General features: G+C 42.3%; 1 protein-coding gene across 1 annotated transcript in view; it reads right to left on the bottom strand.

Moving 5' to 3' along the window:
• Positions 1 to 4,111: 4,111 nt before the first annotated feature.
• Positions 4,112 to 18,657, bottom strand: part of syde2 (synapse defective 1, Rho GTPase, homolog 2 (C. elegans)) — a 176,340-nt gene continuing 161,794 nt past the window's right edge. The window contains exon 7 of the mRNA XM_068036595.1: positions 4,112 to 14,387. Within this exon, the coding sequence (XP_067892696.1) occupies positions 13,885 to 14,387 (503 nt within the window). The 3' untranslated portion in view covers positions 4,112 to 13,884. The remainder of the gene's footprint in view (positions 14,388 to 18,657) is intronic.

Below are 18,657 nucleotides of genomic sequence, written 5' to 3'. Positions count from 1 at the left end.
ATAGAGCTATTAGAACGGGAGTTGACCCAGCAACAGTAAAGGAATGGCGATATAGTTTCCAAATCAGGATGGTGTGGGGCTTGGAGGGAACTTGGTGATGCTGTTCCCATGCATCTGCTGCCCTTGTCCTTCTAGTTGGTAGAGGTCGTGGGTTTGGAAGGTGCTGTTGAAGGAGCCTTGGTGAGTTGCTGCAGTACATCTGATAGATGGTACACACTGCTGCCACTGTGCGTCAGTGATGAAGGGAGTGAATGTTGAAGGTGATGGATGGGATGCCAATCAAGCGGGCTGCTTTGTCCTAGATGGTGTCGAGCTTCTTGAGTGTTGTTGGAGCTGCATCCATCCAGGCAAGTGGAGGGTATTCCATCACACTCCTGACTTGTACCTTGCAGTGGACAGGCACTAGGGAGTCAGGAGGTTGGTTACCCGCCACAGAATTCCCAGCCTCTGGCTTGCTCTTTTAGCCACAGTATTTGTGGCTGTTCCAGTTCAGTTTCTGGTCAATGGTAACCCCCAGGATGTTGATAGTGGAGGAAATCAGCAAGGGTAATGCCATCGAATGCCAAGGGGTGATGGTTAGATTTTCTCATTTGAGATGGTCATTGCCTGGCACTTGTGTAGCACAAATGTTACTTGCCACTTACCAGCCCAAGCCTGAATGTTGTCCAAGTCTTGCTGCATCTGGATACTGGTTGCTTCAGTATCTGAGAATGGTAACCCTGTATGTTCTTCCTTTCCAGATAGCAGTCTAATTTCTGAGAATCGTGAATGGTACTAAACATTGTGCAATCAGCAGCGAACATCCCCACTTCTGATCATCTGATATATATCAGTGACCTAGACCTTGGTGTAGTTGACATAATTTTAAAAGTTGCAGGTGATAAGAAACGTGGAAGCCTTGTGAACTGTGAGGAGGATAGTGTAGAACTTCAAAAGGACATAAACAAGTTGGTGAAATGGGCAGACAAGTGGCAGATGAAAGTGAAGTGATTCACTGTGGTCGGAAGAGCACGGAATGACAATATAAAGGGTACAACTCTAAAAGAGGGTATAGGAGCAGGGGGACCTGGGTGTATAAGTGCATAAGTCATTAAAGGTGGCAGGACAGGTTGAGAGTGCGGTTAACAAACCACACCGTATTCTAGGTTTTATTAATAGGGGTATAGAGTACAAGAGCAAGGAGGTTATGTTGAACTTGTATAAGACAGTACTCCAGCTGAGGCTGAGCTATTGAGTCCTGTTCTGGGCACCGCACTTTAGGAAAGATGTGAAAGCATTGGGGAGCGCGCAGAAAAGATTTACAAGATTGGTTCCAGGGATGAGGACCTTCAGGAGAAGTTGGAACTGTTTTCATTAAAGAGAAGGCCGAGAGGTGATTTGATAGAGGTGTTCAAAATCATGAGGGGTCTGGACAGAGTAGATAGAGAGAAACTGTTCCCACTTGTGAAAGGATTGAGAATGAGAGGGCTTAGATTTAAAGTAATCGGCAAAATAAGCAAAAGCGACATGAGGAAAAAGTTAAGCAGCAAATGGTTAAGGTCTGGAATGCACTGCCTGAGATTGTGGTGGAGGTAGGTTTAATCGAAGCATTCAGAAGGAAATTAAACAGTTATCTGGAAAGGAAGAACTTACAGGATTACGGGAGAAGTCAGGGGAATGGCACTAGAATAGATGAATTGTTCATTTGGAGAGCTGGTGCAGACACGAATAGCCTCCTTTGTGCTGTAACAATTCTGTGATTCATCAAGTACATAAATGTACACTCAAATTGGAGGTGAGGTGTACAAATTTGCAGATTTACAAATTAAGGGGTTAGGGGTGGTATAGCTAATAATGTGGAGGATCACATCGAAATACAGGAAGGCACAGATAAGCTTGCAGAGTTGTTGAATAAATTCCAAATGAAATTCAATAAAGCAAAGTGTGAGGTGGTAGGAAGAATAAGGAGTCTACTTCTTTGGAAGGTAAAAACTATTGGTCTCCTTATTTAAGGAAGGATGTAAATGCATTGGAAGTAGTTCAGAGAAGGTTTACTATACTAACAGCTGGAATGGGCGGGTTGTCTTAGAGGAAAGGTTGGACAGGCTAGGCTTGTATCTGTTGGAGTTTAGAAGAGGCAGCAACTCGATTGAAACATACAAGATTCTGAGGGGTCTTGACAGGGTGAATGTGGAAAGGATGTTTCCTCTTGTGGGAGAAACTAAAACCAGGGGTCACTGTTAAAAATAAGGGGTCACCCATTTCAGACAGATGAGGAGAAATTTTTTCTCTCACAGGGTCGTGAGTCTTTGGAACTCTCTTCTTCAAAAGCCGGTGGAAGCCGAGACTTCAAATAGTTTTAAGGCAGAGGTAGATAGATTCTTGATAAGCAAGGGGGTGAAATGTTATTGGAGTAGGCGGGAATGTGGAGCTGAGGTTACAATCAGATCAGCCATGATCTTATTGAAGGGCAGAGCAGGCTCAAAGGGCCAAGTGGCCTACTCCTGCTCCTAATTCATATGTTCACGGAAAGGGTAGAGGAACAAAGATCTAGGAATACAGATACACTGATCACTAAAAATATTAACAACTTGATAATGCCAGGAAGAGTGCAAGCTAAAGTACTGAGGTTCATTTCTAGAGGAATTTAATACTAAAGCAGGGACGTAATACTAAAACTTATATAGAAGCTTGGTAAGACTACATTGTGTGTATAGTTCTAGTCTCCATACTACAAAAACAATAATGAAGCACTGGAGAAAATACAAAGATCACAAGAATGCTACCAAAATTGAGAGGAAGCAACTAAGATGAATGATAGAGCAGGCTGAAGTTCTGCTCTCTGAAAGAGAGAAGACGAAGTGGAAATCTCCTGGAGGTCTTTAAAATTATTAAGAAGTTCCATACAGTGGATGTGGCGAAACTATTGCCACTCTTGGGGGCATAAATATATGATAGCCTCGAACAGGTGAAATAAAAAATTCAGGAGTATTTTCTTTAGACAGTGAAAATGGACATCGTCATACGGAGTGGTTGAGACAGCTAATAATGATGCATTCAAGGACAGGCTTGGTGAGGGAGACAGGAATGGAGGGACATGGGACAGGGTGGGAAGAGATAATTAGACTGGGAGAGTGTACAGTATAACGCCAAAGACCAGTTGAGTGCTGTAGATCCTTTGTAATTGTTAAAAATTTGTGATCAGAGTGGAACCAAAAGCGAATCATCAGATTTGTTCAACTAAGCATATTGCCAAAGTAAATGCAATCAAAGCTAGTTGCACTATACAGAAATTGAGAGGTATGGATGCTATGAAAATTACGCACTCTCATCTAGTGTACCTGCGTCCATTAAATTCCATGGGATGTTCATTATACATTAAGAAAACACCATTCATGTTAAATATTGACCATCAAACTGTGTCTTCTTTAGCAGAATGAAATCTCAATGCAAGTTTTAGCAGACAACATATCCATAACTCTCAATATACAATCTCAATTTAACTAATTTACAGTCATAGTTCTACCTATATTAGAAAACAAAGTACATGTGATTCAGAAGCCAGAATTACAAATTGGGTGCTCCAGATGTGTGGTTGAAATGTACTTATTAACTATTAAATCTTTTCCACACAAACTATTTGCATTCTGATTAGAGGTATTCTTGCTTGTTCAATGATTTAAAGTTGAATGGAATCCAACAGATCAGTGAATTTTTAGTTATTTAACGGATTCCCAGTTATTGAGTCAAGTCTTCTGTTTAGTAGCAAACATCAGGGCTATAGATGTACTTGTCAAATTTACAATATCCAAAAATTAATCCCACATTCTTTAACAGTGCAGATTTTGTCCTGCCATCTCTTTGGGGAGAGTTTTTTTTTCCCCAAAAAGTATTACGCTTTTTAGTGCGAAGTACATGAATATTTAGTACATTTTTGTTGTTGATGGTTTGGAAAATTTTATTTCTGAAAAGATGTACTCTTATTAGCTCTGAGGTACAACTAACTATATTGTGATCTAAAACAATATTAAAAATCTAAAAAAAAACATTTTAAAATTACAAATGAGTTGCATACGTAAGTAAACACATGTGCAACCTAATTGAAAAATGACATAATAAAATGTATTGCATCATATATGTCTTTAAACTACCCTAGATTGCACTCAAAATATTAGAGAAATTGACTAAATACTACCTTTAGCAGTATCAGAAAAACTGAATTTGTTAAATATGCATTTAATATTTGTCACAGTACAGCACAGTACTCAAACAGCATATAAAGTCATATTTACATATTTAGTGATACTTTATCAGGTTCAAGGTAACTATATTTTTGTGTAACAGAATGCATACAGGGTTACGAAAACAGAAGAATAAAAATTTCAACAGATAAATTAGAGCCTGAAAACCCTTTTACAAAGAATCTTTAAGCTGTGAGGAGTGTTAATTAAAATCAAACATGGTAAAATTTGTTCACATTATACACTGTGTACACATTAGATGGTCATTTTAAAAGCAAGTTGAAGCACAGAACACGAGACATATATTGCACTGGCAATTTTGTTTTATTTTGTTACACGACTTCGTATTTTCAGTTAAGTGTTTAAGACTTCGTTCACCAATTCTTAAAAAAAAATTTAAGGTCAAAATGTTTGAAAAAAAGAAGTACCACTTTAGTTTAAAATCTTAATTAGATTGTTACTGCTCTGGATGTAAACAAAACTACAAAATCTAATCCCTTAAGTGTGGATTATTTCATTTTTAGTTTTGTATTTCTTATTCAAATTAAATAATTTTTCATGTTATGGAACTAGGAAATTCAAGGATACTGTAAATTTTTATTTCATATACGTGGATAGCACGTTTAGTGAGGTGGTCACACTGCAGGTAATGGCTGCACAGGCAGAAAAGAGATGGGTGACCACCAGACGGAGTAGTAGGCGCAGGCAGTTAGTGCAGGAGTCCCCTGTGGCCATCCCCCTCTCAAACAGATATACCGCTTTGGATACTGCTGGGGGGGATGACCTCCCAGGGGAAAGCAGCAACAGCCAAGTTCGTGGCACCACGGAGGGCTCTGCTGCACAACAGGGGAGGAAAAGGGTTGGAAGAGCGATAATGATAGGGGATTCTATCGTAAGGGGTGCAGATAGGCGTTTCTGTGGCCACAAACGAGATTCCAGGATGGTATGTTGCCTCCCTGGTGCTGGAGTCAAGGATGTCTCAGAACGGCTGCAGGACATTCTGAAAGGGGTGGGTGAGCAGCCAGAGGTTGTGGTCCGTATTGGTACTAACGACATAGGCAGGAAAAGAGATGAGGTCCTGCAAAGTGAATATAGGGAGTTAGGCAGAAGGTTAAAAAGCAGGACCTCTACGGTTGTAATCTCAGGATTACTCCCTGTGCCACGTGCTAGTGAGGGTAGGAATAGGAGGATTAGGCAAATGAATGCGTGGCTGAAAAGCTGGTGTAGGCGGGAGGGCTTCAGCTACTTGGATCATTGGGATATCTTCTGGTGCAGAGGTGACCTGTATAAGAAGGGTGGGTTGCATCTAAACTGGAGGGGAACCAATATCCTTGCGGGGAGGTTTGCTAGCACTACTTGGGAGGGTTTAAACTAGTCTTGCAGGGGGGTGGGACCCAAAGTAGTAGTCTCTCAGATGAGATAGTTGAGGCAAATGTAGAGGTTAAAGCAAGTCCAGTAGGCAGGCCGGGCAGGGGCAGGACAGGGAGTGTGGAAGATCTGGTAGGCTAAACTGCATTTACTTTAATGCAAGAAGCCTTACAGGTAAGGCGGATGAACTCAGAGCATGGATCGGTACATGGGATTGTGATATTATAGCTATTACAGAAACGTGGTTGAGGGATGGGCAGGACTGGCAGCTCAATGCTCCGGGGTACCGATCTTTCCGGCGTGACAGAGGTGGAGGTAAGAGAGGAGGGGGAGTTGCACTATTGATTAGGGAGGACATCATGGCAGTACTTAGAGAGGATATCCCGGGGGGAATGTCCAGCAAGGCCATTTGGATAGAACTTAGAAATAAGAAAGGGGTGATCACTTTGATGGGATTATACTATAGGACCCCAATAGTCAGAGGGAAGTGGAGGAGCATATATGTAGGGAAATCACAGATAGGTGTAGGAATTATAGGGTTGTAATAGTAGGTGATTTTAACTTCCCTAATATTGACTGGGACTGCCTTAGTGCTAAGGGATCAGATGGGGAAGAATTTGTTAAGTGTGTCCAGGATAGTTTTCTGAAGCAGTATGTGGATAGCCCTACTAGAGAAGGGGCTACACTCGACCTCCTCTGAGGAAATGTGGCTGGGCAGGTGGTTGATGTGTCAGTGGGGGAGCACTTTGGGACCAGTGACCATAACTCTTATTAGCTTCAAAACAGTTATGGAAAAGGATAGGACTGGTCCTCAGGTTGAAGTCCTAAATTGGGGGAAGGCTAATTTCGATGGTATCAGCCAGGAACTCTCAAAAGTTGAATGGGAGAGGCTGTTTACAGGTAAAGGGACGTCTGGTAAGTGGGAGGCTTTTAAAAGTGAGATGGGAAGAGTTCAGGGCCGGCAGGTTCCTGATAGATGGAAGGGCAAGGCTGGCAAGTTTAGGGAACCTTGGTTGACGAGGGACATTGAGGGTCTGGTCAGGACAAAGAAGGAGGCATATGTCAGATATAGGCAGCTGGGATCGAGCGAGTACCTCGAGGGGTATAGGGGATGTAGGACTACACTTAAGAAGGAAGATAGGAGGGTGAAAACGGGCCATGAGATTTCCCTGGCAAATAAGATAAAGGAGAATCCTAAAAGATTCTATAAATATATTAAGAGTAAAAGGGTAGCTAGGGAGAGAGTAGGTCCCCTTAAGGATCAGTGTGGCAATCTATGTGTGGAGCCACGGGAAATGGGCGAGGTTTTAAGGGAAGACCGATATCCTGGAGCATATCAACATTACAAAAGTGGTGTTGGAGGTTTTGAAGCGCATTAAGGTGGATAAATCCCCAGGGCCTGATCAGGTGTATGCTAGGATGCTATGGGAAGCAAGGGAGGAGATTGCTGGGGCCCTGGCAGAGATTTTTGTGTCATCGTTAGCCACGGTTGAGGTACCGGAAGACTGGAGGATAGCTAATGTTGTGCCTTTATTTAAGAAGGGTGAGCCTTACATCAGTGGTGGGAAAGTTATTGGAAGGGATTCTGAGAGACAGAATTTATATGCATCTGATTAGGGATAGTCAGCATGGCTTTGTGTGGGAAATCATGTCTCACGAATTTGATTTGAGTTTTTCGAGGAGGTGACCAAGAGGATTGACGAGGGCAGGGCGATGGACGTTGTCTACATGGACTTTAGCAAGCCTTTGACAAAGTCCCGCATTGTAGGCTGGCCCAGAAGGTTTGAACACATGGGACCCAGGGTGAGCTAGCAAATTGGATACAAAATTGACTTGGTGATAGCAGGCAGAGGGTGGTACTGGAGGGTTGTTTTTCAGATTGGAGGCAGGTGACCAGTGGTGTGCCGCAGGGATCGTTGTTGGGCCCTCTGTTGTTTGTCATATATATTAATGACTTGGATGCGAATGCAAAGGGCATTATTAGTAAGTTTGTAGATGACACCAAAATTGGTGGTATAGTGGACAGTGAAGAAGGTTGTAAGGTTACAACAGGATATAGATCAATTGGGAAAGTGGGCAAGGGCGTGGCAAATGGAATTTAACGCAGCCAAGTGTGAAGTGATGCATTTTGGGAAGTTAAACCAGGGCAGGACATATACAGTGAATGGCAGGGCCCTGGGGAGTGTTGAGCAGAGAGACCTTGGGGTGCAAGTACATAGTTCCCTGAAAGTGGCAACACAGGTAGACAGGGTGGTGAAGAAGGCGTATGGCACGCTTGCCTTCATCAGCCGAGGCACTGAGTACAAGAGTTGGGATGTCATGTTACAGTTGTACGTAATGTTGGTTAGGCCGCATTTGGAGTACTGTGTGCAGTTCTGGTCGCCGCGCTACAGGAAAGATGTGATTAAGCTGGAGAGGGTGCAGAAAAGATTCACAAGGATGTTGCCTGATTTGGAGGGCTCGAGTTATAAAGAGAGATTGGATAGGCTGGGTCTGTTTTCCCTGGAGCAAAGGAGGCTGAGAGGGGACATGATAGAGGTATATAAAATTATGAGAGGCATAGATAGGGTAGATAGCCAGAGTCTGTTTCCCATGGTGGGGGTGATTAAAACTAGAGGGCATAGATTTAAGGTGAGAGGGAGGAGGTTTAAAGGGGATCAAAGGGGTAAATTTTACACACAAAGAATAGTGGGTATCTGGAATGAGCTGCCTGAGGTGGTGGTGGAGGCAGGAACAGTAGCAACATTTAAGAGGCATCTGGACAGGTACTTGAATGAGCAAGGCATAGAGGGATATGGAATTAATGCAGGCAGGTGGGATTAGTATAAATAGGCATTATGGTCAGCATGGATGCGGTGGGCCGAAGGGCCTGTTTCTATGCTGTACGACTCTATATTAGCTTAGATTTTCTGGTTATGCCAGAATGTTTGTTGGCACGCTTGACAGACTTAAATATAAATATGCTGTTTGCTGTAGTGGACTCATTAGCTTAATTTCAGCTGCAGATTTGAATAGATAATGTAGCAGAAAACCAAGAGCAATTTAAATTTAAAGGGACCTGGACAAATAAGGGGAATATCACAATGGAAACACAAATTCTGAAGCCAAGAACCTCAAATACCATCCCAACTCACTGGCAGCCTTTGCCAAGACAGGAGGCACAGAGAACTAAGAAAACAGGCAAAAACCAAGGGAAAGAATTGAAACAAAGCCCATGGAGCGGGAATGTGTGCGCAGGCAAGTGACTGATTAGCTCAACACCTGACCCTGTTTTATGGCTGCTGAAACGGTGATAATTCTGCATCGGGACTATTTTAATGGACCCAAAAAGGTGGCACTGGATAAACCAGTCACCAGGACAGAAATCAGGACAGATTAAAATACTCTTACAAATGGTTCAACCAAACTAAAAGCACAAAATAAAACTAAATCACTATCAATAGTTGTGCCGCTGGTCATGGAGGGCCTCAAGTGTAATGGATGCCTTGGAGCACACAAGACCACAAAAGAAAAAGCAAGCAGTCAGAGCAACACCCCTTGAGTCAGGACTTTGATACAGACCAAGGGAGTGAGATAGGACTTAGTGTCACCTAATCAAAATCACCACTGAAAATACCCCTCCTTAAGAGGAGAGGATGGTAGATCTCAAACTCTACAGAGACGTCACAATGTTAAAAAGTGTAGCCAGGTTTCAGGCCACAGTTGACTATTCTTGGACATGTCAGCGCTGTACTGCATTCACGTTAACATTATCATTACCTTTGCCATAACCTTCGGTTTAGCTAACACTGCCCAGCAATCCTGCACACCTGTTTTAATATTTAAATGAAGCACTTGCCTGTTTGAGCTGACCGCTTCTTCATTAAAGTGATTGGCGACGTGAGGAAAACATTTTTTTTTAAACTGAGTGGTTAGGATCTGGAATGCACTGCTTGTGTGTGTGCTGGAAGATCTTGGATAGCCTCGTGCTATTGAGGGATATGATCGCCAATGTCCAGGACACAGGAATGGATACCTGCTTCATCAGTTTGTATCAGGAGAAGGTCTTTGACAGAATATCGTACACCTATGTGATGGACGTTCTCTCCAAAATGGGGTTTGGGGAGGGAATCCATAACTGGATCCAATTGCTGTACACAAATATCAGTAGTGCAGTTTCAATCAACATGTGGAAATTGGAAAGCTTTCCAATCAAATCTGGAGTCAGGCAGGGCTGACCTCTCTCCTGTCTTGCTCGTGGGTGGTTTTGAACCTTTTGCCGATGTCAGAAAGGATGCGAGCACAAGAGGGGCGACAATCCCAGGCAGTGGAGGCACTCCGGTCAAAGCCTCCCTATACATAGATGACGTCACCATCTTTTGCTCAGATCTGCTGTCGGTGCACAGACTGATGAGCATTTGTGACCTGTTCAAACTGGCCTTGGTGGCCAAAGTAAATTACGACAAGAGCGAGGCCATGTTCTTTGGGAACTGGGCTGACTGATCTTTTGCCCCCTTCACAGTCAGGTCAAACTACCCAAAGGTGCTGGGGATATGGTTTGGAGAGGCCGGAGCGGCGCGAAAAACTGGAAGAAGCAAATAGCCATGGTGAAACAGAAACTGGGCATGTGGGAGCAATGCTTCCTCTTCATTGCAGGTAAGAACCTGGTCTTCAGGTGTGAGGTGCTTTTGGTGTTGCTGTACATGGCACAAGTCTGACCCATCCCCCACTCCTGCTTGCTGGCCACCTGAGCCATCTTCCACTTTATCTGCAGAGACATGATGTACAAATCTCTAGATAAGGGTGCGGGGGGGGGGGGGGGGTGCGGGGGAAATGTACCCAATGTCCCCTCATCCTGATGGCCAGCTTTGTCTGCACCTGCATCAAGCTGTGCGCAAACCCTCAGTATGCATGCCGAGGTTCTATCTGTCCTCTGTTGCGAAGGATAGGTCTTGCCAAGTTGCCACGGAACACTCCGTTTGCTTGGACTGTGCGATACCACCTGTTCCTTGTGGAAAAGTTTGTACAAAAAAACACATTTGACCACAAGTCCATCAAGCAGTGGTCCGCACTTAATGTCTGAGGCCCTGTAGGAAAAGGAAGTGGTGGATCCTGTCGGATTGTTCCGAGAGGACCATCAAACTAATTTAAAAGAATGTCGCATCTCAAGAACTTTTAAACAAGGACCAAGGGCCCTCCCAGTCAGATCCTTCCAGCATGTCTGCAGTCTCAGCAGTCTTCCAGTGCAAAGTGCTGCTGATGACCGAATGTTGCAGACTGGCATATTTCAAGGTTCAAGATGCATTAAAGGTTGGGGCAACCGCCACAAAGTCTCAATTGGGAAAGGCCACCGTCAAAGGCCCTCCTACCATACAACGGCCAGAGGCTAGAAACTGTGTTGGGCTGTATCAACCAGAGAGTTTAATATGGAATGTAAATGTACATTGCAAATATAACCTTTACTGGCAAGTGTACTGAGGCACTTCATGTACTGTATTGAAGGAAACGGACGAAACGGATCTGTATTGCACTTCTTGTAATGTCAAAATTGACCCGTTATGTAATTTTACAAATTTTATGAATAAAGTAGTGGTGCAGGCATATTCAACTGTGGCTTTCAAAAAAGGAAAACTTTGCAGGGTTATGGGAAAAAGGTGGGGGAGTGGGACTGGTTGAGTTGTTGTCAGAGAGCTGGCAGAGACATAATGGCCCAAATGACTCCTCCTGTGTTGTAACCATTCTACAGGCTGCATTTTACCAGCCCTTTGGTGATGAGCTGGGAGGTGGGAAGGCTGGCAAAATGGCACACGAAGGCCATTGCATCATCGTGCCACTGCCAAGACATTTTGGCAGTGACGGGAAAGGTGACAGACAGCCGCCTGCCTGGAGCCCAACTGAGCCACTTAAGTGGACAATTAAGGACCTTTTCCTGCCTCCACTGGCATTTTACCAGCTGCTGGAGGGGGCTCTGCCATGTGAAGAGACTGTCCAGTTAAATCTGGCATGCTCTGGCAGGTGGTGGTACCTCCTTTTCAGGCACTCTTTGGCTCACAGAGGGATCTCCCCCCATGGCAACTGCACCTCCTGCCCTCGCCAACCCTCGCAGGGGCCTGCCTCCCTGACGGGGCCCTGTGCCCCCAGACCCCACTTTCCTGTCTGTGAGGTGCATGGCCATTGATGTGCCCTCGTCCTGCAATGCAGCACCAGCAGTGGTCACTGCTAGTGGTGGTGATGCTGAGCTGCTGACCCTCTGATTGGGCCGGTTGCTCGAGGGACGGGCCGCCATTCTTCATAGGAATGGCAGTCCCGGTAACAGCCAGTTAATTGGCTGTGGCCGACAAAATGCAGCCTTGGGATCTCACTTCGGCAGACAGCAGGACTCCACCACCACCCCGCCACCCCACTTCCAGACCGGTGGCAGAATCTCTGCCGCCTAATTAAATTCCGGCCGATGACTCTATTGCTGATCCTATCACTTCCTACCATGCAACTTTCCCCATTCATTAAAAATGAATGGGGAAAATTGCTGACCAGACCTGCATAAAACTCTGGCTGGAGTGTCCAGTGAATATCAGTCAGATATATAGACTCTAGAAATCCCAGGAAAGGTAAATTCTAAATGCTACTTCAAACTTAATTGTGGAGGTAAATAAAAGGGATGCCAGTTCAAACTAGTAATAGATAAATTTAGATAGAATGATCAATATATTGAATGAGTTTCTGGACACTGGTATAAACAAAAACCATGTCATTAGTCAAAAACAGTTCAAAATTGTGGTAGTGAAGAGGGATTGTAGAGTTTCCAGATGGATGACTTTTTGAGCAGTATCGATCTTGTAACTAATATTTTAAGTATCAACCAGGCTAAAAATTGAGACATTTGGCTCCTTTTTTAATACTGAGACAAATGTTGGTTCGGAGACCATCCTGAATATCTTCCTTGAGGGGACAAGATGAGGATTTCCATTTAGTCAGGTATTCTTTAGATGCCCTGTTCCTATGACTCAGCTTTTCTATATTGTGTGGATTACAATAATTAGATTGCAAAAAAGGATTTAAATGGAAATCCACTCTATACTTGTACCAAGTATTTGGTCTGAATAGATTTCAAATTTTTCGTTTAGCATGCTACTGCAGTATTGCCAAAATCTGAGCCCCAACGTTTATATCGTAATTCTATGTAAATTCTCATCTTAGTCATTAAAACTGATATTACAATACAGAAAGGTACCCAGAAGTAGATAAAAGATGAATGTAAAATGTACCCAACACTATACACAAATCAGCATCTCAAAGATTCCTTTAAAAACACAGGCTGACAGTTATAACTGAGAGTCATTATTCATTCACATTTCCTATCTGCGTAAAGATACAGACCATTCGAATATAAAACACCCGTTTTAATGCTCTGTTAATAACCTTAATTATCAATACTGACGTGACAAAAACATAATACCACAGCAGATATTGCAAATGATCAGCCATATTATGTTAACACTTCCTCACAGCTCTCATCGTGCACTTTTATATATTTATAAATGCTACATTTCCCAGGCAGTACATCTAACAGTATTTGGCCTTCTGGTAGGTGCGACACTATAAATGATGTGTCCACACTTTATCAAAAATATACTGGGTTAGAAAAATATACCATTTGTTTTGATTTGCGTTTAAATAGTTACAGAGACGTGTTAATAATAAAGAAAGAACACAGTTTACAATATTTCTCATCACCCAAAAAATGTGCAGGGTTTTTTTTTGTGGAAATGGTCTCTTCATAGCAGCCTTGGCATTATATTGCAAATGAAAAGGTGACCAGCAAATCATTAACTGGTAATTATTGCTGAAAGAAAAAAAATACTCGTCACATTGTAGAAAGATCTGCCAAGCAGCAACCATTCTCAATAATGAGAATGATCAGAATTAAACACTTTAGATTCTTCAAGATGACTCACGATTCAATCCGTAGAGTGTCTGCTGAGTGGCAATGGCTAATCTCCTTCAAAAAGTCCTCATCAAAAGCCTGCTTTATAAGTGCATCAATTAACATTCCTACCTGAACACAGTGCTCAGTCTACAGTATACTTAAAAATATATGCCTTTAAGGCACCACATACCCCTAAGGGTCAATCTGCAGAATTCTTCCAATAAGAAGAAAAAGTTTACATATAAATGTCCTGGAATGCCTGAAATGAGCTAGATGACTCATGCTACTTCTGATATACAGAAGTGCGCGACCATCAAAAAACAGCTAATAAAACTGTTCAGTTGGGCCTGCAATATTATTCCTCTATCCCAGAATGAAGAGTACTTGTTTTTAGCAAGTGGCATTCAGTTTATTTTTGCTGAGTTCTCGTTCTAAGTTTCCAATTAGGGTATCAATACTTTCTTGAAGATCTTTAAGGTTCACTTTACGCTCAAGTGCTGGATTAATCTTCTGCATCCTTACAAAGGCTTCGTATGTTTGCTCTTTGGATTTAGGCTCTGCATGCGGTTCCATCACACAATTTGTCCTGTTTGCTGCTGTGTTCTCTTCTTCGCTCCCAGTATCTTCTGAAGGAACATCATCATAGTCTGCCTCTATGCTATCTTCCTTTGATCTCAAAAGGTAACTTTCACCACAGCTGCTCCAGTCTCCAGCATAGCGATTACTAGGACTGTCGAGCCTGACCTGCCTGGGTCGTAGTACCCCAATCACCTCAGCATTGGTCAAGCTCAACAATGCAGGTCGCTGCTTCCTCCTTCTCACATAATTAATTGTCTTATCCTGTTCAGAAGATCCAACGCTTTCCATATGCTCTTTGGTACCCACATTTTGCACTAGAAGAGAAAAACATAGGGGAATAGCCCCCAAATAATGAAATATTGGTGCTGTATAAAACTTAAAGAACTTAAGTTCTTCTGCTACATGACTTCATTGTTAACTAGCTCTCTGTTAAATTACAACTGCTTTTGCATACCTTAAATGAACCAGTTAATTTAGAATTATTTTTCTATTTTACAACTGGTAATACTACTCAACTTTCACAGAACAATAATTTCTGCTCATTTTACAGCATGTGTTTTATTTCTACTCGTACACAACTGATCGACCATCCTGCTAGTAAATCAGGATACTCTCAAATATGCAATGTTTTATAATTGTTACTAACAGTTTAGCTGCTGTGGTGTAACTAATGGTAATGACCTGGAACTTTCTGTCAATGAGGGTGGTGGTAGCGGAGATGATCAATGCTTCTAAAAGAAAATTGGATGGGCTCGAGGGAAATAAACTTGTAGGACTATGGGGATAGAGCAAGGGAATGGGACTGACTGGATTGCTCTAGAGCTGGCATGGACTTGACGGGCTGAATGGCCTCCTTCTGCATCCTAATGACTCTATGACAAAGTCCTTTCCCTGTGAAGTGGAAGGACAGTCTTCAATACGATGCCTTCCCAACTTAAATGTCTTTAGCTCCTGCACTGACCTTCCTCTATCTTTGAACAATTTGAAATGTAAGCATAGATATATTTTAAAGTAACTGCAAAGTTGAAGAATCTCTATATAAAGCTAAATTTAGTTGCAGCAAACACCATCATTCATTAAATTGTGATTCAGTTTCAAGCTTCAACCACACCAAACACATACCAACACTAGCACAAAAAAAAATTACAACTGCAAATTAGAGAAGTGAAAGAAGTTTTAATTGCATTCATCCTTAAAATTTAAAAGCTTTTCTATACCATTATCTAAATGTACAGTTAAACAAGAAGAAAAGAAAATATTGTTGGTATATCGCATCACCTAGTTCTACTGTGGAAAAAGTGTTTATTGATAAGGTGACTATTGTGCTGTGTAATTTGTTTACTGAAACACACAATACTAAGAAGGCTGGTTCCCTGTAGACAGGTTAGCTCCGTTCACTTTACAGCGCTAAGAACAACTGGCCTTGTGAACTTAAATATGTAAGAGGTGCAATGCTTTTACAAACACCATTACCATTAGCACAGCAGTTTTCTCGTGATTATTTCAAATCATACAGTTTAATCCTGCACTCTGCTTTCCAGTTCCATGCTTCACATATATTAGTTCCAATAATTTGCAAATATCCTAGTCACATTTCCATTATAGAACCACATCCACTCAAGCTGTCTTAACTACTGTGCAATTCTTCCAAAGGAACAGACTACAAATCCAATACTGGACTTGTGCAATTTAGCTCGAACCAAACAGTTATTTAATTTAACAGAGCAGAACATTTTGAGTAAGGTGTTTAGTCTAATGAAACTGAGTAATGGGTGCAAGAAAGCCAACACAGTGGACAAGCATTCTGTTTGACAAGTGTCTAAACATTTCTCCAAAATGCATGAGTCAAAATTGAAGCAATTTTCAATTTTATTTAAAAACTGTAAACCACTCAAGATTTAAAGTTTACAAAAGGTAGAACGAACATCTTTAATAAAACTGATGATCGATACAATGCTTTTACACAAAATAAATAGCCGGTTAATTTTGCTAGTTGCATTGCACTGCAAACAGGGGAATGTTTATTGCTTTTCTAAGTGGTAAACTCCCAACTCAATGCATTGAAGTGTCACAATGCTTACTCACCTGGCAAACAAATGTTTAAACAGCATAGTTACTGTGTAACATGCAATCTTTGTTAGTGATTTTAAGGTTTGATCCTAAACAATACCAAAAAAAGACTGTACCAGTGCTGATCTGTATAAGTAGCAAATGACAACCCATTGACAGAAAATGCTGGAAATATTCAGCAGGTCACGCAGCATCTGTACAGAGAGAAACAAAGTTAACGTTTCATGTCAATGACCTTTCATCAGAACTGAAAAGTCACAGACCTGAACTGTTAACTCTGCTTCTCTCTCCACAGATTCTGCCTGACCTACTCACTATTTCCAGCATTTTCTGCTTTTATTTCAGATTTCCAGCATCCACAATATTTTGCTTTTGAGTTGCATTGAACTGATTGACAATCCACTGAATCAAATTTGTCCAGATTAATGAAGGGAATGCAGTGGATGTTGTCTATTTGGATTCTAAGAAAGCATTTGATAAATTACCACATAAAAGGCTGGTTAACAAAATTGAGGCTCATGGGATAGGAAGGTCAGTGTCCAATTGGATAAAAAAATTGGCTTAAGGACAGAAAACAGTGTGTCGTGGTAAATGGTTGTTTTTCAGCCTTTAGGATGGTAGACAGTGATGTTTGCCAAGGATCAGTGCTAGGACCACTGCTTCTTTAGCTAAATATAAATGACTTGGATCTTGGAATACAGAGTAGAATTTCAAAATTTGCCAATGATACCAAACTTGGGAGGAGTGACAGTGAGACAGTGAGAATGATACAAACCGCTTGCAACAGTCACAGATAGACTAGCAGAATGGGCAGAAAAGTCGAAGATGGAATTTAATAAAGAGAAGTGTGAGGTGATGCAGTTTGGCAGGAGGGATAGGTTGAGGCAATGGCACAGTTCTAAAGATTGTGCAGGACTAGAGGGACCTGGGGGTGCATGTGCCTTGATCTTTGAAGGTGGCAGGACATAATGAGAGAATGGTTAGCAAAACATATGGGATCTTGGACTTCAAAAATAGAGGCAGAGTAGGGAAGTTATGATGAACCTTTATAAAGCTCTGGTTAGGCCACAACTAGAGTACAGTGTCCAGTTCTAGTCACCACACTTTAGGAAGGATGTGAGGGTCCTTCAGAGGATACATAGGAGATTTACCAGAATGGTTCCAGGGATGGGGAATTTTTAGATATAACATTATGATGGAAAAGCTGGAGTTGTCTCCTTATAGCAAAGAAGATTGAGGGGAGATATGATAGAGGTGTACAAGATTATGACAGGCTTAAATAAGGTAGACAAGGGAAAACTGTTCCCATTAACTAATGGCACAAGGACTAGGTGGACATAGATTGAAGGTTTTGGGCAAGAAATGCAGGGGGAATATGAGGAAGAACTTTCTTTATGCAGGGAGTGGTAATGACCTGGAACTCGCTGCCCATAAGGGTGGTGGCAGCGGAGACAATCAATGCTTTCTAAAGGAAATTGGATGGGCACTTGAAGAAAATAACCTTGCAGGGCTACAGGGATCGAGTGGAGCTATGGGACTGACTGGATTGTTTGGCATGGACTCATTGAGCTAAATGGCCTCCTTCAGTGCCACAAATGACTATGACTATGTGCGCTTCTGTACAAATGGCCCAGACATTGGTGTTCATTAAAGATCACTGTAGTGCTCATTGAAAGGGTTAAACTACACAAATTAAAATTCTTGCCAACTGAATCATTCTCATTGCTTTGCTGACATCTTTTATAAAGAATCCAATGAATCAGACATCAGCATGATTGAGAAGCAAATTGTTGTGGTGTACATTTATATCTTTATTTAAACAGGTGGTTTAAGCAGCTGACTTTGTGTGCCGAGAGCTACTGACTGAAAGACATACACTTCAAATTACTGAGGAGCTTAAAAAGGCAACAATATTCCCAATATTTGTTTTTCCACAGATTGAGATTTAAAACAGCTCCGGGGTTAGAGAAGGGAACAATGACAGTTGTTAATAACGGCCATCAACTACTGCTGTTGGAAGTGCACTTGTGTGGATTAGGGCCAGTGGGGATGCCCTTGATCAGATAGTCTGCTAGTGAGTATCATCTCTGCACAGACCTGAAGAATGGCAGCACGACCATTAACTATGGAAGCAAAGAGTTAGTGCCTTGAGAAGCAAAGAAAACTGCCAGAAAAAAAATATTTCTGTGAGGCCATGAGTTCACATAATAAACAGGTTAGAGGCTGGAAATTCTTCACCTCCTGACTCCCCAAATCCCATCCACCATCTACAAGGGACAAGTCAGTAGTGTAATGGAATGCTCCCCACTTGCCTGGATGAGTGCAGCTCCAACAACACTCAAGAAGCTCGACACCATCCAGGACAAAGCAGTCCACTTTGGTTGGCATCCCATCTACCACCTTAACCATCCACTCCCTCCGCAACTCACCAAGCCTCCTTTGACAGCAACTTCCAAACCCGCAACCTCTACCACCTGGAAGGAGAAGGACAGCAGATACATGGGGACACCACTA

The sequence above is a fragment of the Heterodontus francisci genome, chromosome 8 (genome assembly GCF_036365525.1).
Source record: "Heterodontus francisci isolate sHetFra1 chromosome 8, sHetFra1.hap1, whole genome shotgun sequence".
Lineage (NCBI taxonomy): Eukaryota > Metazoa > Chordata > Chondrichthyes > Heterodontiformes > Heterodontidae > Heterodontus > Heterodontus francisci.
This window is presented reverse-complemented; position numbering and strand designations above follow the sequence as displayed.